The sequence below is a fragment of the Neovison vison genome, chromosome 6 (assembly GCF_020171115.1).
Source record: "Neovison vison isolate M4711 chromosome 6, ASM_NN_V1, whole genome shotgun sequence".
NCBI lineage: Eukaryota > Metazoa > Chordata > Mammalia > Carnivora > Mustelidae > Neogale > Neogale vison.
In genome coordinates, this window is record NC_058096.1 from 209,842,278 (window position 1) to 209,869,614 (window position 27,337).

The 27,337-nt window shown below is 51.9% G+C and overlaps 2 protein-coding genes across 10 annotated transcripts in view; one reads left to right on the top strand and one right to left on the bottom strand.

Annotated features, from left to right (window-relative positions):
* Nucleotides 1-2,789: 2,789 nt before the first annotated feature.
* On the top strand, nucleotides 2,790-19,412 carry TMEM161A (transmembrane protein 161A). 3 transcript variants are annotated; one of them, XM_044253799.1, is made up of 12 exons: nucleotides 2,790-2,820; nucleotides 5,642-5,745; nucleotides 6,399-6,482; nucleotides 6,842-6,939; nucleotides 7,050-7,206; nucleotides 8,644-8,795; nucleotides 17,400-17,460; nucleotides 17,562-17,705; nucleotides 17,822-17,935; nucleotides 18,103-18,277; nucleotides 18,404-18,500; nucleotides 18,820-19,412. In XM_044253799.1, the coding sequence occupies exons 1-12, from the start codon at nucleotides 2,818-2,820 to the stop codon at nucleotides 19,071-19,073; spliced, it is 1,443 nt and encodes a 480-aa protein (XP_044109734.1). In that variant the 5' UTR covers nucleotides 2,790-2,817; the 3' UTR covers nucleotides 19,074-19,412. The 3 variants fall into 3 exon arrangements, with proteins under 3 accessions (XP_044109734.1, XP_044109735.1, XP_044109736.1); XM_044253800.1 differs by having other exon boundaries at nucleotides 7,125-7,206; XM_044253801.1 differs by lacking the exon at nucleotides 8,644-8,795 and having other exon boundaries at nucleotides 7,050-7,232.
* Nucleotides 19,413-20,133: 721 nt separating this feature from the next.
* The window catches only part of SLC25A42 (solute carrier family 25 member 42), a 32,765-nt gene continuing 25,561 nt past the window's right edge, over nucleotides 20,134-27,337 (bottom strand). For 4 of the 7 annotated variants that reach the window (XM_044253802.1, XM_044253803.1, XM_044253805.1 and 1 more), the window contains one exon: nucleotides 24,536-26,847. In XM_044253802.1, the coding sequence (XP_044109737.1) occupies nucleotides 26,540-26,847 (308 nt within the window). In that variant the 3' untranslated portion in view covers nucleotides 24,536-26,539. Of the gene's footprint in view, nucleotides 20,564-24,535; nucleotides 26,848-26,976; nucleotides 27,170-27,337 lie in introns of those variants that run through there. The other 3 variants (XM_044253807.1, XM_044253808.1, XM_044253806.1) reach the window with 3 other exon arrangements.

Sequence of the window (27,337 nt, forward strand, 5' to 3'; positions counted from 1 at the left end):
GAAAACACCTTTTTCCAGACTCCAGCTCTGTACCTGCTGGCTCTTCCCGAGAAGGGTGGGGAACAGTGAGGGTTGTGTGAAAGTGTCCTCTGCCAGCCTTTCTAAGGACACCATGGTGATGTCAGTTGGAGCCATTGTCACCATCAGAGGGAACCTGAGTCTCCCAGGAGCTCAGTCACTGGCTGAAAGCATCATGGGAATTGTGGCACAAATGCAGTCACGGGAATCGGAAACCTGAGAGATGCATTTTCCAGAGCATCATACACAGAGATGGTGGAATGAGAGTGTGGACTTCAGTGTAGTCAGGGAAGCTGGGAGGTTAATACAGACAGACATAGGTAGTGTCTAGTGAGGGATCAGGGAACATGGAGTACCCAGTGCAGGACAGGGAATGTGTATTCACCCAGTGGAGAACAGAGAACAAGGAGTGTCCAGTGTGGAACAGATAACATGCACGTCCAATGTAGAGTAGAGAGTAAGGAGTGTCCATTTTAGAACAAAGGAGGGACATTGTCTGGCTTAAGTGTTAAGAGGTGTCCTCAAGCTGTTCTGGGAAAAATAGACTGTGGGGGGTGGTGAGGTGAGGTGTGGGGGTGGAAGCCAGAGATCGGGGAGCTGGGGACTGCGGTGGGGATAAGTTGATTGGGTGGAGGTCATGGGGCTGGTGAGACTGGCTACGCTTGGAAGGTGGAACCATCATCAGGAGGGTCTGACAGATCACGTATGGGTGAGAGAGGAGTCAAGGTCAACTCCAGAGCTTGTGGAGGATGGGGAGCTGCTGGAGGGAAGATCAGGACGGCCTGTGTGAATTTCCCGTGGTTCACCACATGGGCGCCTCTGGGACACCTAAACTCGTAAGCCCTGGGTCCAGGAGGAGAGGTCAAGGTGTCATGTAGAGATTCGGGCCTCCCAGAGCCTCAGTGTCTTCGTCAATGAAATGGAGACAATCGTCCTGCCACTTCAACCTACTGGAAGGAGCACAAGTGTCAGCAACCCCTCCCAGCCTGGTATTCGGAGGACCTGCAGCAAATGTCCCTCCTTTCTTTCTTGGTCCCCTTCTCTGACACCCTTCCGAAATCCCAGCTTCCTTGAATCCCTCGTGGATTCATAGATTGGCTCACAGAACCGTGTTGGTCCAGGGAAATCCCAGTGCCCCTCACCAAAGCTATCACCCATCTTCTCTCCATAGGACACTCTCTGAGTTCACAGGACCAAAACTACAGTGAATCCCCTGCAAACAGACATCCACATGTGCTCATAAACAAAGACAAAAACGCCCACAGAGGGGCGCTTGGGTGGCTCAGTGGGTTAAAGCCTCTGCTTTCAGCTCAGGTCATGATCCCAGGGTCCTGGGATTGAGCCCAGCATCAGGCTCTCTGCTCAACGGGGAGCCTGCTTCCCACTCTCCCTCTGCCTACTTGTGATCTCTGCCTGTCAAAAAAAAAAAAATCTAAAAAACCAATAACACCCACAGAGACAAGGCAATCAACTATATAGGCCCCTCTCACAGGCCCCATAAAAATCCTCAGACATCTAGGGTGCCTGGGTGACTCAGTTAAGTGACTGCCTTTGGCTCAGGTCATGATCCTAGGATCCTGGGGTTGAGCCCCCACATTGGGCTCCCTGCTCAGCGGGGAGTCTGCTTGTTTCTCTCCCTCTGCCCCTCCCCCCAGTTCAAGCTCTCTCTCTCACTTGCTCTCCCTCTCTCTCTCAAAAAAAATAAAATAAAATAAAATAAAATAAAGGAGGGGCATCTGGGTGGCTCAATGGGTTAAGCCTCTGCCTTCGACTCAGGTCATGATCTCAGGGTCCTGGGATCAAGCCCTGCATTGGTCTTGCTGCTCAGTGGCGAGCGTGCTTCCCCCTCTCTCTCTGCCTGCTGCTCTACCTACTTGTGATCTCTCTATCTTTGTCAAATAAAATCTTTTAAAAAAAACTTTTAAAAAGTTAAAAAAAGAAAAACAGCTCAGACATCTCATCATACCCACATATATGTCCACACTCAAGTAGACACACTTATCCATAAAAACTTAAGTACCTATGCTAGAAGCCCTTTCCTCCAAGCCTCAAAACACAATATATTGGATTCTAGAGACTGACTTTTTTTTTGTCCTTGATCTAGCCATGCCTGAAGCTCACTATGCTTTTAGAGTTCTTTGTCACAAAATTTTCCCTTTTTTTGCTGGAGCCCATTTGAGTTGGGGTGTGTGTGTGTGTGTGTGCGTGTGTGTGTGTGTGTTCATTCAGAGTCCTGACTTATAGAAATGAATAAGGCTTTGCTAAATGAGAAAGATTGAGAAAGGAGGTATTCTAAGATGAAAGATAGCATTTGCAGATAGCATGGCCAGTGGCAAGCTGTATTCTAGTGTATACAATATGCTGGCGGCCGACTGAAATCAGGCAGAGACTTTACTATGAGACTATGAGCACTTGGGAGTCCAGTCAGTGGGAGCCAGCAAATGCTCTTGATCAGGGGAGTTCACACAGTTCCACACTCAGAACTCTCCAGCGGGAGAGTGAATTTGTCTCAGACCTGCGAGGTGGGTGCAGAGGCTCGGAGACTAAATCTCAAGAGAGGGCAGCCACACAGGGTACCAGAGAGTCCTGACTCCACGGGTGCCTGATCTTGCCCTGGGTCTTCGAACTACAATTTCCAGCATGCAACGCGAGCGACCTCGTGTCCCTCGTGGTTTGCTCCAGCTACAGCCTGACAATTGGTCCTACGGGCTGTTTGTCAGAAAGGTCGGGCTCTGATTGGCTGGATTCCCGAGAGCCGCCCGGAGCTTCAGGTCAGCGGACCGCGCTCCCGCCGGCGACATGGTGAGCCGGCAGCCAGCGGCATGGTGTGGGTGGGTGGGGGGCTTGACTGAGGGGCAGGAGATCCAGCTGAGGGGGTCCAGGGAAACACCGAGGGGACTGGGATCCCTTTGTGGGGATTGGGAACTCTGAGGGACTCTGGGTCGCGCTGAGGGCCATGTGCCCCTCTCTGGGTTCAGTCTCCCTGCAGGACCTATGTGGGGGTTGGGGATTCTGCCTAAAGAATTGGAGGCTTCCAAGCGTTCGGGAATTTTGCAAGATCTCTGAGGGCCCTCTAGGGGCCTGAGGTCCTGCCGAGGGATCACAACCCCGCGAAGGGGACTGGGGAACGCACAGATCCTCGCTGGGGAATTTGGGGGTCCCGTTGGAGCCCAGGCTGGCGACATGGGTCCTGCGGAAGCATGAGGGCAGCTGCGTGGATTTAGGTGTGTGGAAGGGCCAGGGAGAGCCCTGAGAGGAGAAGCCAAGCCAAGGGGATCTGGGTGGCTTTGGGGCGGGCGAGGGTCCCAGAATCGGAGACAGCACAGTCGGAAGCTTCAGGTCTCACGCAGTCCTGGGTCCAACCTATTGAGTTTATTCTTCAGACTTAGCCTGGCCACTGTGGGTGGGTCGGGCTGATGCGGGGCGAGAGCGGGAACTCCCAAACCCTAAATGTTCGACCTGGGCAGAGGAGGGGCCCCTGAGGACGACCGGACCCTGCGTGGAGGATTCCCCAAGGAGGGGCGTTGGAAGTGCGCTTGAACCTGAAAAGTGGACATGGTTCCAGGCCTGGGTGCGGGAAGGAATGGGAGATAATCGGAAGGGTTCTCGAGAACAGGATGGAGGAAAGCCTTATTGGTGTTAGCAGGTAGCAGGAGTCTCCTATTCTCAGATTGTAGGTCCAGGGAAAGACTGAGCAGGAAAGGGACGTGAGCTGATGGGAGGCTCCAGGTATCTTTGGAAATCTGCAGAGGCGGGACAAGACCTGAGGCTGCTGGGGGGCGGGGCTTGAAATATATCCCTGGACAGACCTCAGGAGCTTCAGGTGAAGGGAAGCTTGTCTTCCTTCCCTTCTTCCCTTCCTCCCTGCTTCTCCTAAGTCTTCTCTCCCTCCTGCCTGTCCCAGGTGCTGGGACGGAAGCTTGAACAATGGTCTCCTCCCTGGGAGGTGTCAGAGCGTGATAGGTATCTGCAGTGGAGAGGCCAGGGGTCTGGGAGGGCCTCTGAGACCCCAGTGAATTGACGCAGAGAGGGCTACGGAGAAAGCCGGCCAGTGAGAGGCAGGGTGTCTTGAGTTGGGCCCGCCAAGAGTTGCAGGCTGCAAAAAGGATTTGGATGTTGACTGACCTCACCACTCGCCGGAAAGGGCCGAGTGCTGTGTCCGCGGGGAGTTAGGGGCGGGTACTGGGGCCTTTAGAGACCTAGATGGTCTGCGCGCTACGCATAGAGGTGCAGGCTAGAGGTGCCGCTGTGTTGGGGTCGTGCAGGGCCGTAGGTGGTTAAAAACCTAGCAGGAGATTGAGTCACAGGGTGGAGGCCACAGAGGGAAGAGGAAAATCATTAGGGGAGCCCCAGGATCTGATGTCTGCAGAGTCGGGGATGGGAGGCTGGGGGTGGCACGGGAAAGGACTGGAGAGGATCGTAGGCGGAGCCGCGGCCCTCCGAGAGGCCCGCTTCACTGATCTTGGGGCTCCCTGACTGTGCTTGTCCCCACGGTCTTTAGTGACCCCTAGCCAGCCAGCACTTGGGAGTTAGGGAGAGTGGGCAGTGAGATTTAATGACCAGAAAGTTGGGGCCCTGACCTCATTACTGAGAGAATGTTTCTGGTTTACAAGTTATAGGCATAGAGAAAATATCCTGTTAGTTATCTTAATGATGGATTTCTCAGCAGTGGTTCTGAATTACTGTGTTGGCCTGATACCCATCCCATTAGAGCTTTTCCTACTGAAGTCAGCGTAGTCTTGCCTGATTAAAAGGATAATTTTAATAATTAATTTTAATATTAAAGTAATCTTTATTTCATTTTAGTTGTTAATTATAATATCATAATACTAGTCGACAGCACTCCTGAGCACATAATTTTATATAATTGCATAATTACTGATACCAAATTGGTATTTACTGCATTCAAGCAGGAAAACCCAGCTTCAGACTGATTACCAAAAGCATTTCTTCTAAAACGTTTTAAAATTAATATACAAAAACGTGTTATGAATTGGTAAAAACTTTGTTATGTAGAACTTAGTGAGAAATTCCTAATTTAAAAAGCCATCCCCTTCATATGTGTAAGTCTTTTGTCCTGAGACTGGTAGTGGCCAGAAATAGGCTTTTCAAGGAGGTTGGTTACAAAGGGAGGGAGAAGGAGAGGGCGATGGAATCATGAGGATAATTTCCGGTGGGAAAGAGGGACGCGGAGCTGCCAGGGGGAACTACGGAGGGGGAGCCTCTTTCACTGGCTGTGCTCCTTGTAGGTCCGGATAGTGGTCTCGACAGTACATGAAACAAAATAGGCAGCACCTCATTTCCAGATGGGGAAACTGAGGCCTCAGGGAGATGAATACCTGAAATCCATAGCAAAGGCCAGAAGCGAACCCCAGCGTGAGCTCTCCACCACCCTACCCCGCAGCTAGGTGGGGGTGGTAGGGAGTGCGGGAATCCACACACAGCAGGGGCTCCCCCAGTTGAGTCTGAGTCCACCATAGGACCCTCCTTCAAGACTCAGCTGGAACCCAGGACGCCCACCCTCTCCAACCTGGCCCCAGCCTCTCTATAAATAGCCTGAGTTCTGAGGCAGTGAGCTTGTGACCTCCTGGCAGGCACTGCCCTTCGTGTCCCCTCCCCCCAGGCGGTCCTGGGAGTGCAGCTGGTGGTGACGCTGCTCACCGCCACCCTCATGCACAGGCTGGCACCGCACTGCTCCTTCGCACGCTGGCTGCTCTGCAACGGCAGGTGAGCCGCAGCCCCGCCCCGGGCGGTGGGAGGAGCCCCCACCGGGCCCCGCCCCCTCGGCTTCCTCCCATCCCTGCCTTGCGCCCTCCAAAGTGTATTTAGTTTTTAAAAAACAACCTTATTGAGATATAACTGACATACAATAAACTGCAGATATTTGAAGCACACAGTTGGATCCGTTTTGACAGGTGTCCACACCCGCGAGACCACATTTCCACACTGGGAAGAGCAGCTGCTTTCCCCCACTCCTGCCTTCCTGGAATCTAAACCCCCTTCCACACTACTCTCGCTGTAGATCTGTTTCCTGCAGTGCTTTTTGTCCCTGTTGGGATCTCGGACCCTTTCTGAGACCTAGTGGAAACTGAACTTTCCCTTCAGGACAAGGCACACGCCTGCTCCACCAGAAGAGATAGCCGGCAGATTCAGGGGTGTCCGGGACTCCCCACCACCCTGCCATCTCCCCAGAGCTGCTCACGGCGTTCCCCCCAGCAAGCCCCCAGCCCACTCCCCCAGGCGTTCCCCTGGTTTTGCATAGCCCCTGCCTATCCTATCCCCATGCATTTTGGGTCCAGGTCTCCCCCCTGACACCAGTCCTGGGTTTGAGGATTCATTGCCATGCTGGACCTTTCCTGACTTCCCGTCTTTGCCCTCAGTCTCTTCCGATACAAGCACCCTACTGAGGAAGAGCTTCGGGCCCTGGAGGGAAAGCCACCGAGGCCCAGAGGCAGGAAGGAGCGGTGAGTGAGGCCCCAGACTTAGGGGAACAGCTTCCCTTCCAGGTGCAGTTCTGGGCACCGAGGAGAGTGGTGGACACCCCAGGTTAAGAAGATGTCCGTGTCATTCCTTGGTTGCCTCTAGCTGACAGTTTGCTCTGGGCCAGCCCTGTGAGCAGGTGGCCTCCGCACCCAGGTGTGCCGAGACCCCGGCTGGGGAGAAGGCACCTCCCAAGTCAGCTCCTCCTGTGTTCCGAGGATGGCACAGTGGAACCTTCCAGACTGGTGTGGGGAGGGCTGCCATGTCTGGCTGGGGAGGAGAGAACAGAGGATGCTGGTCTGACACTCCTCCTCTCCTTACCGCCTCCCCCCTCCCCCAACAGGTGGGCCAATGGCTATAGTGAAGAAAAGCCCTTGTCTGTGCCCCGAGATGCCCCTTTCCAGCTGGAGACCTGCCCCCTCACAGCGGTTGATGCCCTCGGTAACCGTCCAGCTGGGTCCCCAGCATCCCAGCCTCAGCCTACACCCCGGGGGGATTGGTGAGGGGGTGTCCTGCGCGGGGCTGCGGACTGAGCCGCAGACTCCCCGCAGTCCTGCGCTTCTTCCTGGAGTACCAGTGGTTCGTGGACTTCGCCGTGTACTCGTGCGGCGTGTATGTCTTCACAGAGGCCTACTACTATGTGCTGGGCCCGGCCAAAGAGACCAACATCGCTGTGTTCTGGTGCCTGCTCACCGTCGCCTTCTCCGTGTATCCTTCCTCAGGCTGCCGAAACGGTCAGGGAGGCGGGAGGCATGTGGGAGCCGGGCTGGAGCTTTCCTTCCCCCCTGTCCCGAAATTGGTATATCAGTTACCAGCTGCTGTCCCACAAAACTCCCCAGAGCTGGGTGGTGGAGTAAAACGGCCACTATTCTATTTGATCTGCTCCTGGGCCACAGCCTTATCTCTGCTCTGAGGGGTCCCACCCTCCAGCAGGGTAAGCCAGGCTTCCTCCTTGCAGCAGAAACACCAGCAAGGAGGAAGGGGTGCTGCCAGCCTCCTGAGGCTTTGCAGGAAGTTGGCCCACCCCCATCCCTGTCCCTTCTCTTGGTCAAAGCAAGTCATCGGCCCAGATACAGGGACAGGAAAAGAGATGTCCCCTCTGCTTTTTTTTTTTTTTCCCTTTTTTTTTAAATTAAAAAAAAAAAAAAAGATTTATTTATTTATTTATTTGACATTGAGAGAGAGAGAGAACAAGCAGGGAGAGTGGCAGGCAGAGGGAGAAGGAGAGGGAAAAACTGGCTTCCTGCTGAGCAGGGAGCCCGATGTGGGGCTCGATTCCAGGACCCTGGGATCTTAACCCCACAGAGCCACCCAGCCTCCCTCTGCTGTGTTTTTTTTATGAAGCTGCTCCGGGAGCAGAGGCAAACCTGTGACACTGAGGACCCAAGTCTGAGAAAATGCGCTCATGGAATGGGTTTGTGCAGAAAAGTCCATCTTGAAGCCCAAACTTGTTCTGGAAAGCCCCATGGGTCTCTTTCGGGGCAGATTCGGGATACAGACAGCCCTTTTATCTCTGAGAGCTTCTCAGAGGAACCGGAAATTCCCCTGCTGCAAATGCAGCCGGACTAGGTGGGTCAGGGAGGCCAGACCTCCTGAAGAAACGGACTTGCTAGCTCTTTCAGGGAAAAATGGCCATGGGGTGGGGGTGGGGGGTGCCTGGTTGAGTGCCCAACTCTTGGTTTCAGCTGGGATCATGGTGTCAGTGTCTTGGGATGGAGGCCCCTGCCTGGGGCTCCAAGCTTGACATGGAGTCTGCCTGACATTCTTTCCCTCTCCCACACCCTCCTCCCCTGCTCCTCCCCACCACTCGCGTGCGCTCTCTCTCTCTCTCTAAAATAAATGTTTTTTAAAAAGGAAAGAAAGAAATGGCCACAGGTCGTGTGCTGAGGCCGAACTGGAGGCCCAGGCACACCTGCCACCCACCCACACCCCAAGCCTGCGGACATAGGCGTGAGCCGCACTGGACCTCTTGTCTTCAACTTGTTCGGTGGCTCGCTCTTCTCCTGGGTCACCGCCTTGCTCCCCGAGACGCCAGACTCCAGTGCTGGTGTGTGGGTTCTGCAGTTGGGGGAACCCCTGGCTGGGAGTGGGGGAGTGGGGAGGGGGCACCCTAGCTGCTTCGGGCTTCCTTAGCCCTGCCCCCAGCAAGATGTTCCTGATGGTGACCCGGTTGTACTTCAGTGCAGAGGAGGGGGGCGAACGCTCTGTCTGCCTCACCTTTGCCTTCCTCTTCCTGCTCCTGGCCATGCTGGTGCAGGTGGTCCAGGAGGAGACTCTCGAGCTGGGCCTGGAGCCAGGTACGCGCAACGTTTGGGGTCACCATGCCCATCACTCCCTCAAGGAAGCACAGGACAGGTGAAGGGAGGGGGCCTCCTTGGGCCTGAGTAGTCTCTAGGGCTGCTTCCTGTCCTGGGGTCTCCTGGGGCTTTAGGGTAAGAGGATGTCCAGTCTCGCTGCCTCTGATGGCGGCCCGTAGCTGTAGTTAAGATTTTATTTTATTTTTTATTATTTATTTGACAGACAGATCACAAGTAGGCAGAGAAGCAGGCAGAGAGAGGAAGGGAAGCAGTCTCCCCGCTGAGCAGAGAGCCCCCTGCGGGGCTCGATCCCAGGACCCTGAGATCATGACCTGAGCTGAAGGCAGAGGCTTTAACCCACTGAGCCCCCCAGGCGCCCCCTGTAGCTGTAGTTCTTCGAAGGGCACTTCTGTTCCCCGCCTCTGCCCTTCTCCAAGGCAGCCGAAATGATTTCATACTTCCCCATTCTAATTTAATTTGGTGAAGGAAATGGGTAAATGGCGCAGCGTTCACAAAGTACAAGAGGATATACATAGAGTAAAAATCACCCACGTTGGCTCTCTTTCCAAGAGGAAAACTGGGAGGCCACTTTCCTTTATCCCCATAAAACAGTAGTGTTGATGGCTCTACACCTTTTTTCCTTAAAAAGCATCAATTTGGAGATTGTCCCTTGACACAACATACAGTGTGGGTGGGCTTGTGGTGTGTGTGGTTTTTTTTTTATAACACCCGCATAGTATTTCATTTTATGGAGGTTTCATGATTTTTTTAAAAGACTTTATTTATTTATTTGACAGACAGAGACCACAAGTAGGCAGAGAGGCAGGCAGAGAGAGAGGAGGAAGCAGGCTCCCCGTTGAGCAGAGAGCCTGATGCGGGGCTCGATCCTAGGACCCTGAGATCATGAACTGAGCTGATGGCAGAGGCTTAACCCACTGAGCCACCCAGGCGCCCCGAGGTTTCATGATTATTTAACCAGTCCCCTACTTCTGGACATCTAAGTCTTTCACTATTAAATGTTATTGTTCAAAACCATGTTGTGTTACAACAGTGTCATATGGGAATAGCCCGTAGCCCATAGCCCATAGTCATATGGGAAGGCAACCCTGTGCAAGTAAGTGCATTTGTAATTTCAATAGTGTTGTAAATTGCCATTTAGGAAAAGATTAACGAAGTGCCTACTTCCCCATATTCTCTCCAATGTGTTTCCTTGGACTTTTTTTTGTCTTGGGTAACCTGATGGGTGAAACGTAGGCGAGGTTGAGCATCTTTTCCGAGGTGGAAAAGTCATTTCTATCTGCCTTCCAGAAAGGTCTGTTCTTTTGCCCAGTTTTCTAGTGACCCTTTTATTGATATGTAGGAGCTCTTTATATATTAGAGACATTAGTTTTTGTGTGTGATAGTTGTTGCAAATATTTTTTCTTAGTTTCCCATTTTTCTTTTGACTTTCTCTACTCTTTGGATGATCTTTCAAAGATATAATCTGGATCATATCACTTCTCTGCCTGATGCCAGACTCTAGTGGTCTTTGGATAAAGATCAAAATACTCACTCTGCTGTGCACAGCCTTGCTGTGCTCCTCGACCTTTATCTTCACCAATTCTCCCTGCTTTTCAGTTTTTAAAATTATATAATGTTTGATATATATGCATGTGTATAGAACAGGTATATGTAAATTACAAAGCAAAATAATAATGTAACAGACTCATTTTTTTAAGGTTTTACTTATTTATTTGAGAGAAAGAGAGAGAATATGAGGGGAGAGGTCAGAGGGAGAAGCAGACTCTCTCCCGAGCAGGGAGGAGCCCCCTGCAGGACTCAATCCTGGGATTCCAGGATCTTGACCTGAACTGAAGGTAGTTGCTTAACCAACTGAGCCACCCAGGCATCCCACAACCTCACTTCTTAAATGAGAACTAGAACCTTCCCAATGTTCTTGCATGTCTCTGGTGCTTCTTTCCAATCCTCCCACTTTCCTCTTTTACTCACAGCCCCAACTAGTCTCTCAATACTTGTGTTTATCATTTTTTGCCTTTTTTTTTTTAAAGTAGGTTCCATGCCCAGTGTGGAGCCCAATGGAAGGTTTAAACTTCACAATCCTGAACTCAAGACCCAAGCTGAGACCAAGAGTCGGATTCTTTTTTTTTTTTAAAGATTTTATTTATTTATTTGACAGAGATGACAAGTAGGCAGAGAGGCAGGCAGAGAGAGAGAGGAGGAAGTAGGCTCCCTGCTGAGCAGAGAGCCCGATGCGGGACTCGATCCCAGGACCCTGAGATCATGACCTGAGCCAAAGGCAGCGGCTTAACCCACTGAGCCACCCAGGCTCCCCATTCATCACATATGTTTCTGTCCCTAAAGAATTCATCGTAGTTTGCTTGCTGTTGGGGTGGCGTCAGCCAGTATGTACCTGCCAGCTGGTGCTTTCCAGTCTTTTTGATATTGTTTACAGAACGAGGCCCTGTTGGTCTGGGCAGCTTTCGTTTCTCTCTTCACACAGATGAATGGCGCTCTGTTGTGAGGCCCCTTGTCTTTATTTGTCCGGTGTCCTGTTGCTGGACATCTAGGTGGTTTCCAGGTTTGAGCTTTTTTCACAGTTGCTATAGGGAACATTCTTGTACCTTTCTTTGTCTGCATGTGCAGGCATTTCTTTTGGGCACGGGATCTGGGGACAAGGGGGATGTGTTCACCTTCATAAGATGGTGCCTCGGCATTTCCAGAGTTCTCTCCCATGCCCACCAGCCATGCAGCCGGGGCTTCCGAGGGTGGACCCCCGGACTCAGTCCCAGCCACCCTGGGCAAGTATGGGTGAAGTTGCACGAGCCCCTTGCCTCACCTCCCTGCTTGTAAGGTGGTGAACCTTACAGGGACATGGTCAGCTGTAAGTGAGTTGAGGTCTATGGGAAGTGCTTGATTTTCGTCCATCTAGTGGTGGGAAATGATGCCTTTAGTGGTCTTCACGTGCATTTCTCCGATTACCTGGGAGGCTGAGCAGCTTTTCCTGTCTGTCTAGTTAAGATTCTCGTTTCCTCTTCTTTGAAGAGCCTGTTCATGTTTGTTGCCCATTTTTCTTTGAGGTGGTATGTGTTTTTCCCTCCATTTTTTTTTTATTGTGGTAAAATACACATACCATTTATTATTTTAATTGTCTTTAAGAGTCCATTTCAGTGGCATTAAGCACATTCACCTTGTCGTGTGACCATCACCACCATCTGTTCCCCACCCTTTTCATCTTGCGAATCTGAAACTCTGTCCCCATTAAACACTGACTCTCCATTTCCCCCCACCCCAGCCCCTGGCGCCCGCCATCTTACTTTCTGTCTCTAGGAATCCAGCCACCCTAGACACGTCATATGAGGGCAATCATGCAATAGCTGTCTTTCAGTGCTGGCCTATTTCCTTTTTTTTTTTTTTTTAAGATTTGGTTTATTTATTTGACAGAGATCACAAGTAGACAGAGAGGCAGGCAGAGAGTGAGAGAGAGAGAAGGAAGCAGGCTTCCTGCTAAGCAGAGAGCCTGATATGGGGATCAATCCCAGGACCTTGGGATCATGACCTGAGCTGAAGGCAGAGGCTCCCTGAGCCACCCAGGCGCCCTGTCCTGGCTTATTTCATTCAGCATAATATCCTTAAGGTTCATCCACGCTGCCTTCAAATTTCCTCCCTTTTTAACACTGAATAGTGTTCCGTTGGCAGGAATAGTGTTTCCCATTCTGCTCACCCATTTATGTATTGGTGGACATTTTTGTTGCTCCTGTGTTTCAGCTGATGCGAATAGTGTTGCTATGAACATGGGTGTACAGGTCCCCGCTTTTAATTCTTTTGGGTACAGATCCAGAGGTGGAATTGCCGGATTATGTAGTAATTCTCTATTTAATTTTTTGAGGAGTCAACAAATTTGTTTTCTTGGGTGGCTGCACCATTTTGTATTCCTACCAGCCGTGCACAAGATTTCCAACTTCCCCACATCCTCAACAACATGTGTTATCTTCCTTTTCTTTTTCCTTAAGAGTGACCATCCTAGTGGGTGTGAAGTGGTATCTCATTGTGGTTTTTATTTGTATTTGCCTAATGATGAGTGATGTTGAGCACATCTTTCTTTCTTTCTTTTTTTTTTTTTAACAGAAAGGGAGATCACAAGTAGGCAGAGAGGCAGGCAGAGAAGGGAAGCAGGCACCCCACCGAGCAGAGAGCCCGATGTGGGGCTGGATTCCAGGACCCTGAGATCATGACCTGAAGTGAAGGCAGAGGCTCAACCCACTGAGCTACCCAGGCACCCCTGAGCCCATCTTCTTCTTATTTTTTTTTTTTAAAGATTTTATTTATTTATTTGACAGAAAGAGATCACAAGTAGGCAGAGAGGCAGGCAGAGAGAGAGAGAGGAGGAAGCAGGCTCCCTGCTGAGCAGAGAGCCCGATGCGGGACTCGATCCCAGGACTCTGAGATCATGACCTGAGCCGAAAGCAGCGGCTTAACCCACTGAGCCACCTAGGCGCCCCCATCTTCTTATTCTTGTTGGTCATCTGTATATCTTCTTTGGAGAAATTATCTATTAACTCCTTTGTCTATTTTTTTTTTCTTTTTCAAAGATTTTATTTTCAAGTAATCTCTACACCCAACTTGTGGCTCAAACTTACAACTCTGAGATCAAGAGTCACACGTTCCACCAACTAAGCCAGCTAGATGCCCCCTTTGCCTATTTTTGAACCTGGGTTTTTTGTTGTTTTTTTTTTTTGGGGGGGTGATGAGTTTTAGGAGTTCTGTATATATATTTGGGATATTCATCCCTTATCAGATATATGATTTGCAAATATTTTTCCCATTCTGTGGGTTGCCTTTTCACTCCATTGGTAGTATCTTTTGATGTACAAAATGTTTTAATTCTCATGAGTCCAACTGGTCTATATTTTCTTTTGTTGCTCATACTTTTGGTGCCAGATCTAAGACATCATCACTGAATCCAATGTTTTATGAAGCTTTTCTGGGCTGTGTATCTTTATTATTTTTTTTCTTGTTGATTTGTAGAGTTTCTTTATATACCATAGGAATTGATCCTTTGTTACATGTGTGGCGCATACTTCCTTCTATGAAATATGACACATCATTATTTCTGGAACCGCAGAAAAAAGATTAAAAACACTTGTTACTTAGACTAGTGCATGTCATCAATGGTCATGTGTATTTCAATTTTAAAGAAGTTAAAGTGGGGGATGGGGAGTGTGTCTTCAAATCTGTGGCATGGCTTTTTACTTTCTTTGTGGGTTTTTTTTTTTTTTTTTTCGTCTTAAAAAAATTGTGGAGCACCTGTCTGGCTCAGTGGGTGGAGCATGCAACTCTTGATCTCGGGGTTGTGAGTTCAAGTCCTGTGTTGGGTGTAGAGATTGCTTAAAAATAAAATCTTAAAAAAATTGTCCTCAAGGGGCGCCTGGGTGGCTCTGTGGGTTAAAGCCTCTGCTTTCAGCTCAGGTCATGATCCCAGGGTCCTGGGATCGAGCCCTGCATTGGGCTCTCTGCTCGGCAGGGAGTCTGCTTCCCTTCCTCTCTCTCTCTGCCTGCCTCTCTGCCTAATTGTTATCTCTGTCTGTCAAATAAATAAAATCTTTTAAAAAAAATTGTCCTCAAATGTTTTATTTTGAAAAATTCCAAACCTGCAGAATGATTGGAAGATTCCTCTAATGAGGATTCCTAGAGGAAGAATCCTCTAATGCTCTTGACCTAGATTCATTTAGCGTCATTTGCATTATTCTCTGCACATGAATACACCACTGTTTTGGGCTCAGCCACTGAATATAGCTGCAGCCCTCACCTCTGGTTTCTTCTGATGAATAGCAGTTCCTTATTTTAGTTGATTTTTGTCTTGAAGATATTCCCCTCTCTTCCCTACAATCAGAAAGATATTTTAAATTTTCCGACATGATATTTCAATTTTGCCTCTCGCATAAACCCTTAAACTCCTGGTAGTTCACTACTGTCTTATGAAATAGGGATGAAACTGAGTGTTTTTCCATGGGACAACCTTGCTGTACAATTGTATTTTTAGTGAATTGTGGGTTCTTTTGGTTTTTCTCTTATCTTTTCCAGTCTTTCTCTCTTGTGTGGCTAGGACCTCTGGATTTTCTAGCATTATTCTGGTAGCCTTCTTTTTCTTGTTTCCAATTTCTTAGTTGGCTATTTAGCTCATTAATTTTCAGCTTCTTCTATTTCTCTTTCTAGCATTTCTAGCATGGAAGGCTATAAATATTTTACTAAGTCCCACTTTAAGTTTTGATTTGTAATCTTCATTATCACACAGTTCTTTGTATTTTAAAGTTTCCATTATGATTTTTCTTTCTTTCGTTCGTTCTTTCTTTCCCTTTCTCTCTCTCTCTCTCTCTCTTTTTTTTTAGAGGGGGCAAGGGGCAAAAGAAGAGAGAGAATCCCAAGCAAGCTCCATGCCCAGTGCTGAGCCTGGTGCAGGGCCCAATCTCACAACCCTAAAATCATGACCTGAGCTGAAATCAAGAGTCAGATGCTTAAATGACTGAGCCACCCAGGCACCCCAGTCAGTGTTTTCTTTATATGTTTTGTGGCTAATTGACAAGGTATTTACAAGTGTAGAATTTCTGTATATACCTGGTGAATCAACCATTTTTTTTTTTATTTTAAAGATTTTATTTTATTTATTTGAGAGAGAGAGACAGTGAGAGAGAGAATGAGCGAGGAGAAGGTCAGAGAGCGAAGCAGACTCCCCATGGAGCTGGGAGCCTGATGTGGGACTCGATCCCGGGACTCCAGGATCACGCCCTGAGCCGGAGGCAGTCGTTCAACCAACTGCGCCACCCAGGCGTCCCTGAATCAACCATTTTATCATAGTATATTAACCACTTCTGATTCTAATACTTCTGTCTTACACTAGTTTATCTGGTAATAATATAGTCTTTCAGCTTTTTTTTTTGAAGTTGAGATATAATTGACATACAACATTGTTAGTATCAGATACACAATATAATGATTCAATATTTGTATGTATTACAAAACAATCACAATAAATCTGCTTAACTTCCTTTTTTACACATACAACTATTTTTCCTTACAATGAAAACTTTTAAGATATACTCATAGCAACTCTCAAATATAAAATACCATCTTTCTTTTTTTTTTTTAAAGATTTTATTTATTTATTTGACAGAGAGAGATCACAAGCAGGCAAAGAGGCAGGCAGAGAGGAGGAAGCAGGCTCCCTGCCGAGCAGAGAGCCCAATGCGGGCCTCGATCCCAGGACCCTGAGATCATGACCTGAGCCGAAGGCAGCGGCTTAACCCACTGAGCCACCCAGGCGCCCACCATCTTTCTTTTGATTAGTATTTGTCACATCTTTTTAACATCCTTTTTTTTTTTCCAACTTACAGGGATCTTGTATTGAGTTATGTCTCTTAAAAAACACACAGCGAGATAGTTTCAAGTCTGACAGTCTGTGTCATTTAACTTCAAAGTTTAATCCGCTTACATTTATTATGATTACTGACATATTTGGCATTGTTTCTACCATCTTACCATTTCACCTTCTTTTTGTTCTTTTTCTGTGGTTGCTGTTGACATTGGCTGCCAGTCTAATTGTCTTTCCTCTATAGGTGATCTGTCTTAAATCCCTGGCTGCTTTGCGATCTCTTTGTTTTTGGTATTCCAGTTTCACTACGGTGTCTAGGTATGGATTTCTTTGTATTACTCTGGTTTGATATACTTTGTGTGTGTCATTCATTCCACAGTCTTTCCAACTTCCAAATCCCCTCTCCTCCTTTATCCTCTCTTCCTTCTCTCTCTGGGGCTCTTATTTGACTTATGCTGGACTCTCTATTCTGTCTTCTTTATCTCTTAATCTCCCTTCACATTTCCTACCTTTTTATCTTTCTGAGTTGGAATCTGAGTGATTTCTTCAGATCCAATTCATTCATTCTTTCTTTGGCTGTTTTGAATATGCCATTTAACAACCTATCGTTTCAATAATTGTATTTTCCCTTTGGATGAGCTTAACTGGTTCCTTGGCAGATATATCTGGTCATCTAAGGTAGCCTCATGTTGCCTGTTCTGTGATTCCACCTGTTATTTTCCTTAGTAATTTCACACATAATAACACCTGCAAAGATTCTATAGTCTGTAGGGTCTAAACTACCCCCCCCCCCGCCGCTTTATGGTGATTTGTTCAGTGGTGTGTTTGGTGATTTGGGTTGTAAGCTCATTTTTATTTGCTTTTACTCTGCGGAAAATCTGAGGGCCTGAACTGAGGATTCTTTCAAGGATTTTGGCTTTCTCCTATGGGAGTCCTTCATGCACCTCCAGATTCCTGGTACAGTCCCAGAAACTCAGACTCAGTGGTCCCCCCTCCCCACCATTCTTTCGCCCAGTCCAGTCAAGGGTGTCTGCCTGATACATTTTCTTGTTCTTTAAAACAAAACCAAAAAATGCACATAACCAGAACACAATAAAGTTTTCCTTTTGCCTGGCCCAGGGCTGGCTCCCATGGATACATTCCTACCAGTGGAGCAAAAGTCTGTCTGGGATGGGGGCAGAGCAGACAGTGAGTCTCCATGGGTCTACTAGACACTGCTCTCTCCTTGTCTTCCCCAGGCCTGGCCAGTATGACCCAGAACTTGGAGCCACTTCTGAAGACGCAGGGCTGGGACTGGGCGTGAGTCCTGGGAAGTGAGGTGGGGCAAGGGCTGGCTGGGACTTTTAGGTGGGTGGTGCTAACGGGCTTTGGGGCCTCCCGCCCCTTCTCTTCTTCCCCAGGCTCCCTTTGGCCAAGCTGGGCGTCCGCATAGGGCTGGCATTCGTGGGATCCATGCTGGGTGCCTTCCTCACCTTTCCAGGCCTGCGGCTGGCCCAGACACACCTGGATGCACTGACCATGTCGGAGGACAGGCCCATGCTGCAGTTAATGCAGAGTGCCAGACTGGGGGGTGGGGCGGGCGGGTGGAGGTGGGAATCTAAAGGAGAGGCTGGGGGATGGTGGGTGCCCAGGCCTCACTCCTCTGTGCCCTTATCCCTAGGTTCCTTCTGCATACCAGCTTCGTGTCCCCTCTGATCATCCTGTGGCTCTGGACCAAGCCCATTGCACGGGACTTCCTGCACCAGGCACCCCTGGGGGAGGTGCCCCTCCCCCTGTGCGCATCCGGTGGTGCCTGGACGGGGTGTGGGGGGGGGTGAGGGTAGGGGGGTAGCGTCAGTGCTGTGTAGCCCAGTCTCTGAGGCTCAGGGAGAAGCCTTGGTTCCTGGGGGTGATCCTGGAGCAGGGGAGGCTTCCCTAGTCCCCTCACTTCCCTCCCCACAGGCTGTCAGACTCAGCCTTCGACTCCCTGCGCCTCTGGGTGCTGGTGGCCTTGTGCCTGCTAAGGCTGGCTGTGACCAGGCCTCACCTGCAGGCCTACCTGTGCCTGGCCAAGGCCCGCGTGGAGCAGCTGCGGCGGGAGGCCGGCCGCATAGAGGCCCGTGAGATCCAGAGGCGGGTATGGGCACCGAAGGTTGGGAGGGGACCTGGGGTTCAGGGCAGGGATCCCGGTCCCTGAGGCTTAGGGTTACCGGAAGCCGAGAAAGCCCCCTCCCCCACGTAGTCCCTGCTACCGGCCCCCTAGGTGGTGCGCGTCTACTGCTACGTGACGGTGGTGAGCCTGCAGTACCTGACGCCGCTCATTCTCACCCTCAGCTGCACGCTGCTGCTCAAGACGCTGGGTGAGAAGCGGCTCGGGGCGCGTAGGGTCGGAGCCGGGTGCGTGGAGGTGCGGGCGGCGGGGGAGCGAAGCACCGCGCGGCTGAAAGGGAGCAAGGTGGCGGCGGGGCGGGACTTGGCAATAAGCGGGGGCGGAGCCTGGAGGGCCCGGAGGAGGGGCGAGTAGGAGGCGGGCCGAAGTTGGGGTGGGGGGGCAGGAGATAAAGAGTTGGGGCTGGGGGCTGGGGTAAGAGGTGAAGCCTGTGGCTGGGGGAGGGTCCCAGAAATCAAACCGCGCCTGTACTTCTACCCCTCCCTCCCTCCACCCTCTTCTCCGCACAGGCGGCTACTCCTGGGGGCCGGGATCGGTCCCCACGCTGTCCCCCAACGCGTCCTCAGCCCGCGACCGCCTGGTGGGCCTCGGGGAGGACGAGGCTCAGCAGACCGCGGCCCGGATCGCTGGGGCGCTGGGCAGCTTACTCACGCCTCTATTCCTCCGCGCCGTCCTCACCTTCCTCATCTGGTGGACAGCAGCCTGCCAACTGCTCTCCAGCCTCTTCGGCCTCTACTTCCACCGGCACCTGGCGGGCTCCTAGCCACCTGCAGAGGCCCCCGGGGCCCCAAGGTCCGGGCCTGAGCCAGCGGCTAAGGGCCGCCTCCTCCGTGTGTGCCTCAGTGTCCTCAGGTGCCAGGTGGGCCCGGGAGTCCCCGCAGCACCTGCTGTGCCCGCCCACTTCACCGCAGTGCCTGAGCCCTGGCCCCTCGGATCCCGTGCTTCTGCCGCAAAACTATTGCCCTGGGCCCAGGGGCAGAGGATCCCAGGGTCTTTGTTCTCGGACTGCATGCTCCGCCCCCCCCCCAAATTTGAGGCAGAGGTGTGTGTGGGGGGGTCATTCTTCTGAACAAATAAAAGAACAGGCTGATTTTTACTGTCAGGATTGGAGTGGTCTGGAAGGCAGCTTTCTCCGTGTTGGCATTTGGTGCTGAGAGAAGGGGATAACAGGGGAGAGCACAGGGCGACACTGACAGTAAGCAAAAGCCTGGAAGCAAGAAGTGAAGGGGAGAGAAGAAATGCAACACAGTTGAGAGGAGATGCCACAAGTCAGGAGAGAAGGAGAACGGGGAGGGGGGAAGGGTTGGGCCTCGGCAGGGGAGAGTGAAGGGAGGGGACTCAAGAATGAGAAAGGAGGGAGATGGAGATGACAGATGAAGCTTTAGAAATCTTGCAGGTGGAACAAAATGATAAAAGATGGAAAACAGGGACCCCTGGGTGGCTCAGTTGGTTAAGCAGCTGCCTTCGGCTCGGGTCATGATCTCGGCGTCCTGGGATCCAGTCCCACATCGGGCTCCTTGCTCGGCAGGGAGCCTGCTTCTCCCTCTGCCTCTGCTGCCATTCTGTCTGCCTGTGCTCGCTCTCTCCCTCTCTCTCTCTCTGATAAATAAATAAAATCTTTAAAAAAAAAAAAGATGGAAAACAAAGGATGGGGGACAAAGGAAATCAGAGAACCAGCTCAGAAGATCTCCCAAAGAAAGAGACTTCTGGGAAGAGACACTGGAGCAGAGGGAGACCCTGATGGGACCAGGCGATGGCAATCCCCAGGACCACAAGCTTCCAGGTGCTGCGGGACAAGAGCCCCATCCCAAGGCATGTGTCTGGAAAGTTCCAGAATGAAGACCAGCTCCGTGCCAGGACAGGTCACACCTGGAATCAGGAGATGATGGAGTTTGTCTCCTAGTTCTGCCTGTTTTGCACTGTGGCCGGCACCTCAGGAGTCCCCGAAACCGGTGCCTGGATCCCACTGGGACAGTCCTTTCTCATCCCTACAGCGTTAGCCAGCGGCGTTGGTGCGTCTGGCCCCCCAGCCCTTTGCTTGCTCAGCCAGGGCCATGCGTGCTCTCTGCCCTCAGAGTGCAACACCCTATGGATCAGGGACACACAGGAAGGCAGAATGGCCTAGAGAAAAGCAAGGACAGCAGGTACAAGGGGTGTGGGGCCCACAGGCCGGCCAAGGCAGGAAGAACTCCCGATGGCCACTGGCTCTCACCGCCGAGCGTTAAACCACAGACTTTGGGACACATTTCACAACTGAAAAAAAAAAAAAAAAAAGAAAGTTGAACCACAATCAGGGAAAAATAGGGAAGCTAGAAGTGGGTGGTCAGGATTCTGTTTTCAGAAGTGTTACACAACTGTTACCTGGCTTCAGTGGTCATCACCGCACATCAGCGCTTTGCAAAGGAGGGGATGAGTCTGCCCACAAGGGACACTAGTCAGTGTCTGGAGACTTTCCAGAGACAGTTTTGGTTGTCACGACCAAGAGGGGACAGGGTGGAGGCCAAGGATGTTGCTCAGCACCCTGAGGAGCCCGGATGTCAGAAGCCCTGTGTTACAAGAAACAAGGTATCGGGGTGCCTGGAGGAGCTCAGGTCGCGATCCTGGGGTCCTGGGATTGAGCCTCTCGTCAGGCTCCCTGCTCAGTGGGAAGTCTGCTTCTCCCTCTGCTGGTCTCCCTGCTTGTGCTCTCTGTGGCTCAAACAAATAAATAAAATCTTACAAAAAAAAAAAAAAAAGAAGAAGAAGAAGAAAGAAACCCAATGACAAGTCAAACTTTGAACTCCAGGAAGTGAGCAAAGGAAAAAAACCAGTGGAAAGAAATGACAAAGCAAATCAGAAGCAGAACCCCAGATGCATTCACACAGTTCACACCTCTGAACCACTCTGGTCCGGGTCCCTGGTCCGGCCTCCATCTGGTCAAGCCCTCGAGCCTTCTGACCTTGCTGTCTCTATCCCTGTTGCTGCCTGGTCAACACCCAGGCCCTAGACGTCCTGGGGCTTCCCTGTAGAATTGTAAAGATCCACAAGGCTGGTGGCTGGCTTTTACCGAGGGGAGGCGCTGAAGTATGTTCTCCCCAAATTCTATGTGCAGGTCCTAACCCCTAGGATCTCAGGATAGGACTATATGTGGTTACTGAGGCTTTAAAGAGGTGATCAGGTTCAAATAAGGTCATAAGATGGGCCCTGATCCAACAGGACTGATAGACTTATAAGAGGAAATTTGCTTTTTTCCTTCCCCCTTTTCTTCATTATAAGAAAAATTAGAGGGACGCCTGGGTGGCTCAGTTGGTTAGGCAGCTGCCTTCGGCTTGGGTCATGATCCCGGCGTCCTGGGATCGAGTCCCGCGTCGGGCTCCTTGCTCAGCGGGGAGCCTGCTTCTCCCTCTGCCTCTGCCTGCCTCTCTGCCTGCCTGTGCTCGCTCTCTCTCTCTCTCTCTCTGACAATTAAATAAAATAAAATCTTTAAAAAAAAAAAAAAGAAAGAAAAATTAGCTACAGACATGCCCAGAAGGAAGGCAAGGTGAAGACACAGCCGTCTGGTCAGCTGCAAGCCAAGAGGCCTGAACAGACCCTTCCCTCATGGCCTCGAAGGAATCAAACCCGCTGCCATCTTGATTTTGGACTTCTGGTCTCCAGAACTATGAAGGGAATAAATTGGTTTTAAGCCCCCAGTCTGGGGTACTTTGTTATGGCGGCCACAGGAAACTCAAGACAGTGAGGCTATGAGGTACAAAGAAAGGCTCCCATCGGGGTGCCTGGGTGGCTCAGTCAGTGAAGTGCCCAACTCTTGGTTTTGGCTCAGATCTTGGTCTCAGAGTCCTGGGATCTGGCTCGACTCAGTGGGTTCTCGCTCAGGGATTTTCACTCTCCCTCTGCCCCCCCCCCATCACGCGCAAAGGTTCTCTCTCTCTAAAATAAATGAATAAATCTTTTTTTAAAAAAATATGCTACCACGTCCTTGCAGAAGTATCTGGCATTTCTATCCTTCCCTGGATAGATTCCCTTCAAAGATGACTCAGGGCCCATGGTTTACCTGGGAGGCCACCCCAGGGAGACTCCCTGGGGCCAGAGACATGAAACAGGGAGGGAGGAGCCCTGTGGAGGTGCTGATGAACAGGTGATGAAGTGGGCCACCTGGGCTTGGTCCTGTGGGGGGGCCTCAGGTGACAGTGGATCTCCCTTGAGTGACCCACCCCACTGGTGAGAGGCTGTCCACAATCATTGGCTGAGGGTCACTCCTGGGGTGTCAGGGCTTCTTCACAGGGGCCCTCAGACCGGGCTGCAGGGGCTTACGGCCCACAGCAGTTTTGGCAACCATGAACGCTGGACTTAGTGAGGGGCACTGGCAGCATCAGTTAACATATCCCCCTGACCTTTCTTAACAAATTGTTCCTGAAAAACCGTAGACACACTAGTGCATAGAAGCAAAGAGGCATATACAAGATTTGTTTCAGAAAATGCCAGGAAGCTCAACCCTAACTGCCTTCAATAGACAGGATAAAGCCACTCCTATAGCTAGACATTGAGAAGTAGTCAAGAGCTTCAGGCAGAGCTGGATCCAGCAGCCCAGACAACATCACCAATAATCCCACTCCTCTGTTTTCTGCATGTCACCTTCATCCGGGGGTCTCTTCCTATCTTGTGATCGTAGGACATTCCCACCAATTGCCTGTGCAGGTGTTTCTTCCTCTAGACGTTCTTCCTGGAAGTGGTTAGCAAACATCTCCCCTGCTGTTATGGGCTCAAATGGGGTAATGTGCCCACCTCTGTATTTTAGGGGATGCAACGGTGGTTGGGGGAAAATGGGGATTTGATCCCCATCTTCCGAGGCTCAGGGGCTGGGACGAGAGGTGGGACTGACAGAAATCGGTAGGACGTGAGACGCAAGCTGGATGGGCCCCAGGAGCCACCACCACATTGTCATCGAACAACCCTGACGGCCATCAATAAAGGATGGGTAGAGGTCATCACAGGCCACCACCCTGGGGGAAACACCAAACTGTGGCTGAACAATGAGATCAACCATGCGCAGTGGGGACCAAGGTGTAAGAAATCCGGCTGGAAGAAAGCAGCGGGCCGAGCGGCTCCAGGCCACCGAGGCTGACCCTGCAGACTGCGCCCACCCAGGCACACATATTCACCCAGTCACCCCTCCCCTGGTACGTGGAGGCTCCTACTTCCTGCCTCTGGCTGGCCCGGCCCTGCAAGTTGGTCCAGGAACTGGGCTGCAGCAGAAGCAAGTCTCAGTGGCTGACGTGAGACCTCTGACGGCCTCGACCTTGGGCCCCACAGACAGCCAATCTCGCTCCTAAACCAGCTTCAGAGCGGAGCCCCTGGCACATGGCACACTGGCAGGGCACCGGGGACAAACAGCGGGCCTCTGCGGCCCTGCTCGCTTCAGCAGGACGCAACCCGTGCTGACCGGGGATGTGGCAAGCCACCTGTCCTCAAAAGGGGCAAGTGTTCATGCACAGGCTGTCTCCGGAAGGACACATGAGAAACTGGTAACAGAAGACACCTCAGCGGAGGGAACTGGCAGGGGGACCTACTTCTCACCGCAACCCTCTGTGCAGTTGGGAATTTTCTAGAAGACCTGTATGTAGTAATGATTCAAATAATAAACACATTAAAAAGGGTTATTCAAGGGGTATCGAGCTGGCTCAATCTTTCGAGCTCTGACTCCCCCCGCCCCCCGGAGAGGGAGGGGTAGAGACAGACTCCCAAGCAGGCTCCACCCCACCGCCCTGACGTCACCACCTGAGCCCAAACCAAGAAGTGGACGCTTAACCCACTGAGTGCTCTGAGCATGTGACTCTTGACTTCAGAGTCTTGAGTTCAAGCCCCACACTGGGTGTGGGGCCTACTTTAAAGAAAAAAAAAAGAAGGAAAAAAAAAGGTTTATTCAAGAATATATTAAAAAAAATCTGTCAAAATAACCTCAACTCTAACCGTTTTTGGTTCACAGGGAGTGGAGGTCGGGGGTTAAAGTCGCAGAAAAGAGGGGCGTCTGGGTGGCTCGGTGGGTTGAGCCGCTGCCTTCGGCTCAGGTCACGGTCTCGGGGTCCTGGGATCGAGCCCCACATCGGGCTCTCTGCTCAGCAGAGCCTGCTTCCTCCTCTCCCTCTGCCTGCCTCTCTGCCTACTTGTGATCTCTGTCAAATACATAAATAAAAAATCTTAAAAAAAAAAAGTCGCAGAAAAGAAGGATATAGTCAGGAAAAAAAATCATTTTAATTTTTATTAAATATACTCTCTTGGCACAAATCTTTAAAATATATAAACATTATATATAAACAAAGTGTCTTCATGGCATCAAAATGTAACTCCAGATCAGGATGGACACCGGTGAGAGGGGTGAGGCCGAGGAGGGCACCGGCCCAGCTGTGTGCAGGGCTGGGGGTTGGGGGGATGCTGCTGAGGCCGTCAGCTGAGAGCCACCTCGGGGAGGCACACTGGGGTCAGCAGGACCTGGGGGCCCTTCCCTCTGCGGCCCAGCCTGCGGCTCAGAGAAGGGTGCCGCCTAACCATTCCTTTGGTCTCACCTGCCTGGGGTGGTCCCCAGCCCCTGCTGCTTTCTCTCACCCCAGCGGGCCCTTGGGTCCCCACCCCATCTCCCTGAGAGGGGCCCCTGCCTCTCCTGCCTCTCCTGGGCACGGGGCAAGGCTGGCAGAGGAGGTGGGAAGCCCCCCAACAGATCAGCCGTGGGCCCCGGGGACAAGACTCAGGCCGGCCGGTGGACACATGCAAGGAAGGACAGAGAGAGGGGTCTTCACACCCGCAGGTCCAAGGCAAGAACAGAAATGGGACAGAACACAAGGGAGAAATTAAAGTCATGACCGGAACTGTGCGTGGGGCAAACACGCCCTCTCAGACCCTTTTGCACAGGGTGGCTGCCCATTGATCCGGTCACCCTCTGGTCACTCTCTGCCGGAACCAGATCAGGCCGGTTAGGGTTCACTGTGACTAGACCCAGGGGCAGCCTGATTGAAAAGCAAAGCCAAAAGAAACCAAGAAACTCCACAGGTCATTCAGAAATGGGTGTTTCTGCATCTGTGATCCCGGCAGACCCCAGGGAACATCTCCGAGACCACTCCCTGGGGGTTCCCTGGGGTACCCTGACTGCCCACCCCCAGGCCACACAATGTCTCAGGGGCTCTCACTTTGGGAGGATCAAGGCTGCGGGTCACCTCCATGCACTATGTTTATGCAAATCAGACCACCCTGTGTGCCTTAAACTGCCCCAGTCCTGGCCAAGTGCCTGCTAAGGGGGGGAGGGGAGCCAGGGACGAGTCAGATGCCACAGGCCTCCCAGGAGCCACTGTGCCTAGGGGCTGAGGGTTAGGGCCTGAGGCCTGGCCTCTGGTGATGAGGCCTGTGGGACAGTGGTGGGAGCTTCCTGGCCCAGAGGAGGTGACCTGGGTCCTGGCAGATGCCTCCAGGTTAGGACTCAGGCCCAAAGCCATGGACATTCCACAAACCTTGCTGGCTGGAGGATGCACGACCCTTCTGGGAACATTACAAACCGGGTGGGTGGGCAAGAGAGGATATGACCCACTCCTGGGGTCCTATTTGGGCCACGGAGTCCAAGACCCAAATAATGCTATCCGGAGAAACCTGTTCCTGATCAGGAGGCTCTGGTGACAGAGGAGTCATGTCATCTGGGAAGTAATGGCAAAGGCAAGACAGGTGGGCGGGGGAAGTGGGTTTGGGGGGGTGGAGGGTGGGGTTGGGGGGTAAGATACTATTTTTCTAGCCCTAGCTGAAAACGAGGCCAGTCCCACCTCACCAGGGCTGGGAGGCTGGCGCCTCTCTGTCCATCCTGGGGCTCCCTCCTCTGTGTAAGAACAGGGGCAGGCGAAGTCTGGCTCCAGGCCCGATGGGCATTGGGTCACTAGAACCAGGACTGTGTCCCAGGTCACAGAGCACCAGGAGGTGGCGCTGGTCACTCCCAGCTCGGGGCATTTAGGGCAACCCCTCCAGGAAGCAGGGCCTCCCGCCTGGGGAGGAGAGCTGGGGAGAGCGCGAGAGGCCCCGCCCACCAGTCCCAACATTGCACTTCAAGGGCCGCTGCCTTTGGGACCCCGACACGGCCCCCCAGCTTGTTCTACAAGGTGCTCCGACGTCCCGGTTCCCAGGGTGGAATCGAGCGCACCCTCACCCCACAGGCTCAGAAACAAGGGGTCGGTGGTCCACCGCACATGGAAGCCCGGCTCCCTGGCGCGCGGGTCCCTAGCTCTGCAGGTGCCGAAGCAGGATCTGCATGAGGTCGAAGGTGGTGAAGCTGATGCCCACGGCGATGGGGCCCTTGAGCCAGTTCATGCTCAGGCCCTTATAGAGGCCGCGCACAGCGCCCTCCTCCCGCACGATAGCCTGCAGCGTGCCCACGATGGAGGAGTGTGGGTGCCCGGTGACCCCAGCCGTCTGCATGCGCCGCCGCACCACGTCCAGCGGGTATGAGGCCGACTGCCCGATGAGGCCGGCACAGGCCCCGAATATCATGCGCTCAAAGGGGTAGGGCTGCGGGCGGCCGCTGTACTCTGCGGGCAGGCAGAGAGGGGCAGCGTCATTGTGTGGGGGCCGGACCCCCGAGCTGGCACTCACACGAGCTCAGAGCTCACGATCCGACCCCCTGCTCCCCAGGGCCTTCCCGCCCCGGGCCCCCTCACCCTCTAGCCATTCCTTTTGAGAAGAAAACTTTTTAAGAAAGGCAGAAATGCACAAATAATCACTTAGCCAAGTCCTACCGCACAGAGCGAGCTCACATCTGATCCCTCTTGTTCGGGCTGGCAGCCCTCTCCACGCCCCCAGCCTGCTCCATGGGCACTGTCCGCAGGGTACAGGGGCAGGCAGGGCGAACAGCTGCCAGGACAGGACATGTGGGCAGGATGGAGTGGGGGGCAGCAACCAAACAACAGAGTTCTTTAAAAACATGGGCTTATAAATTTAACAGGAGCAAGCCCCGTGAGACAGCGTTCCTCACCGCACACACTGGCCGAGGGTGAGGGACTCCACCAGCACCCGAGGTGG

Coding starts and splice junctions, on each gene's coding strand:
- TMEM161A (XM_044253799.1), top strand. Junction 17,461..17,561: donor ACGCAGGGCTGGGACTGGGC/GTGAGTCCTGGG, acceptor CTTCTTCCCCAG/GCTCCCTTTGGCCAAGCTGG. Junction 17,706..17,821: donor GAGGACAGGCCCATGCTGCA/GTTAATGCAGAG, acceptor CCTTATCCCTAG/GTTCCTTCTGCATACCAGCT.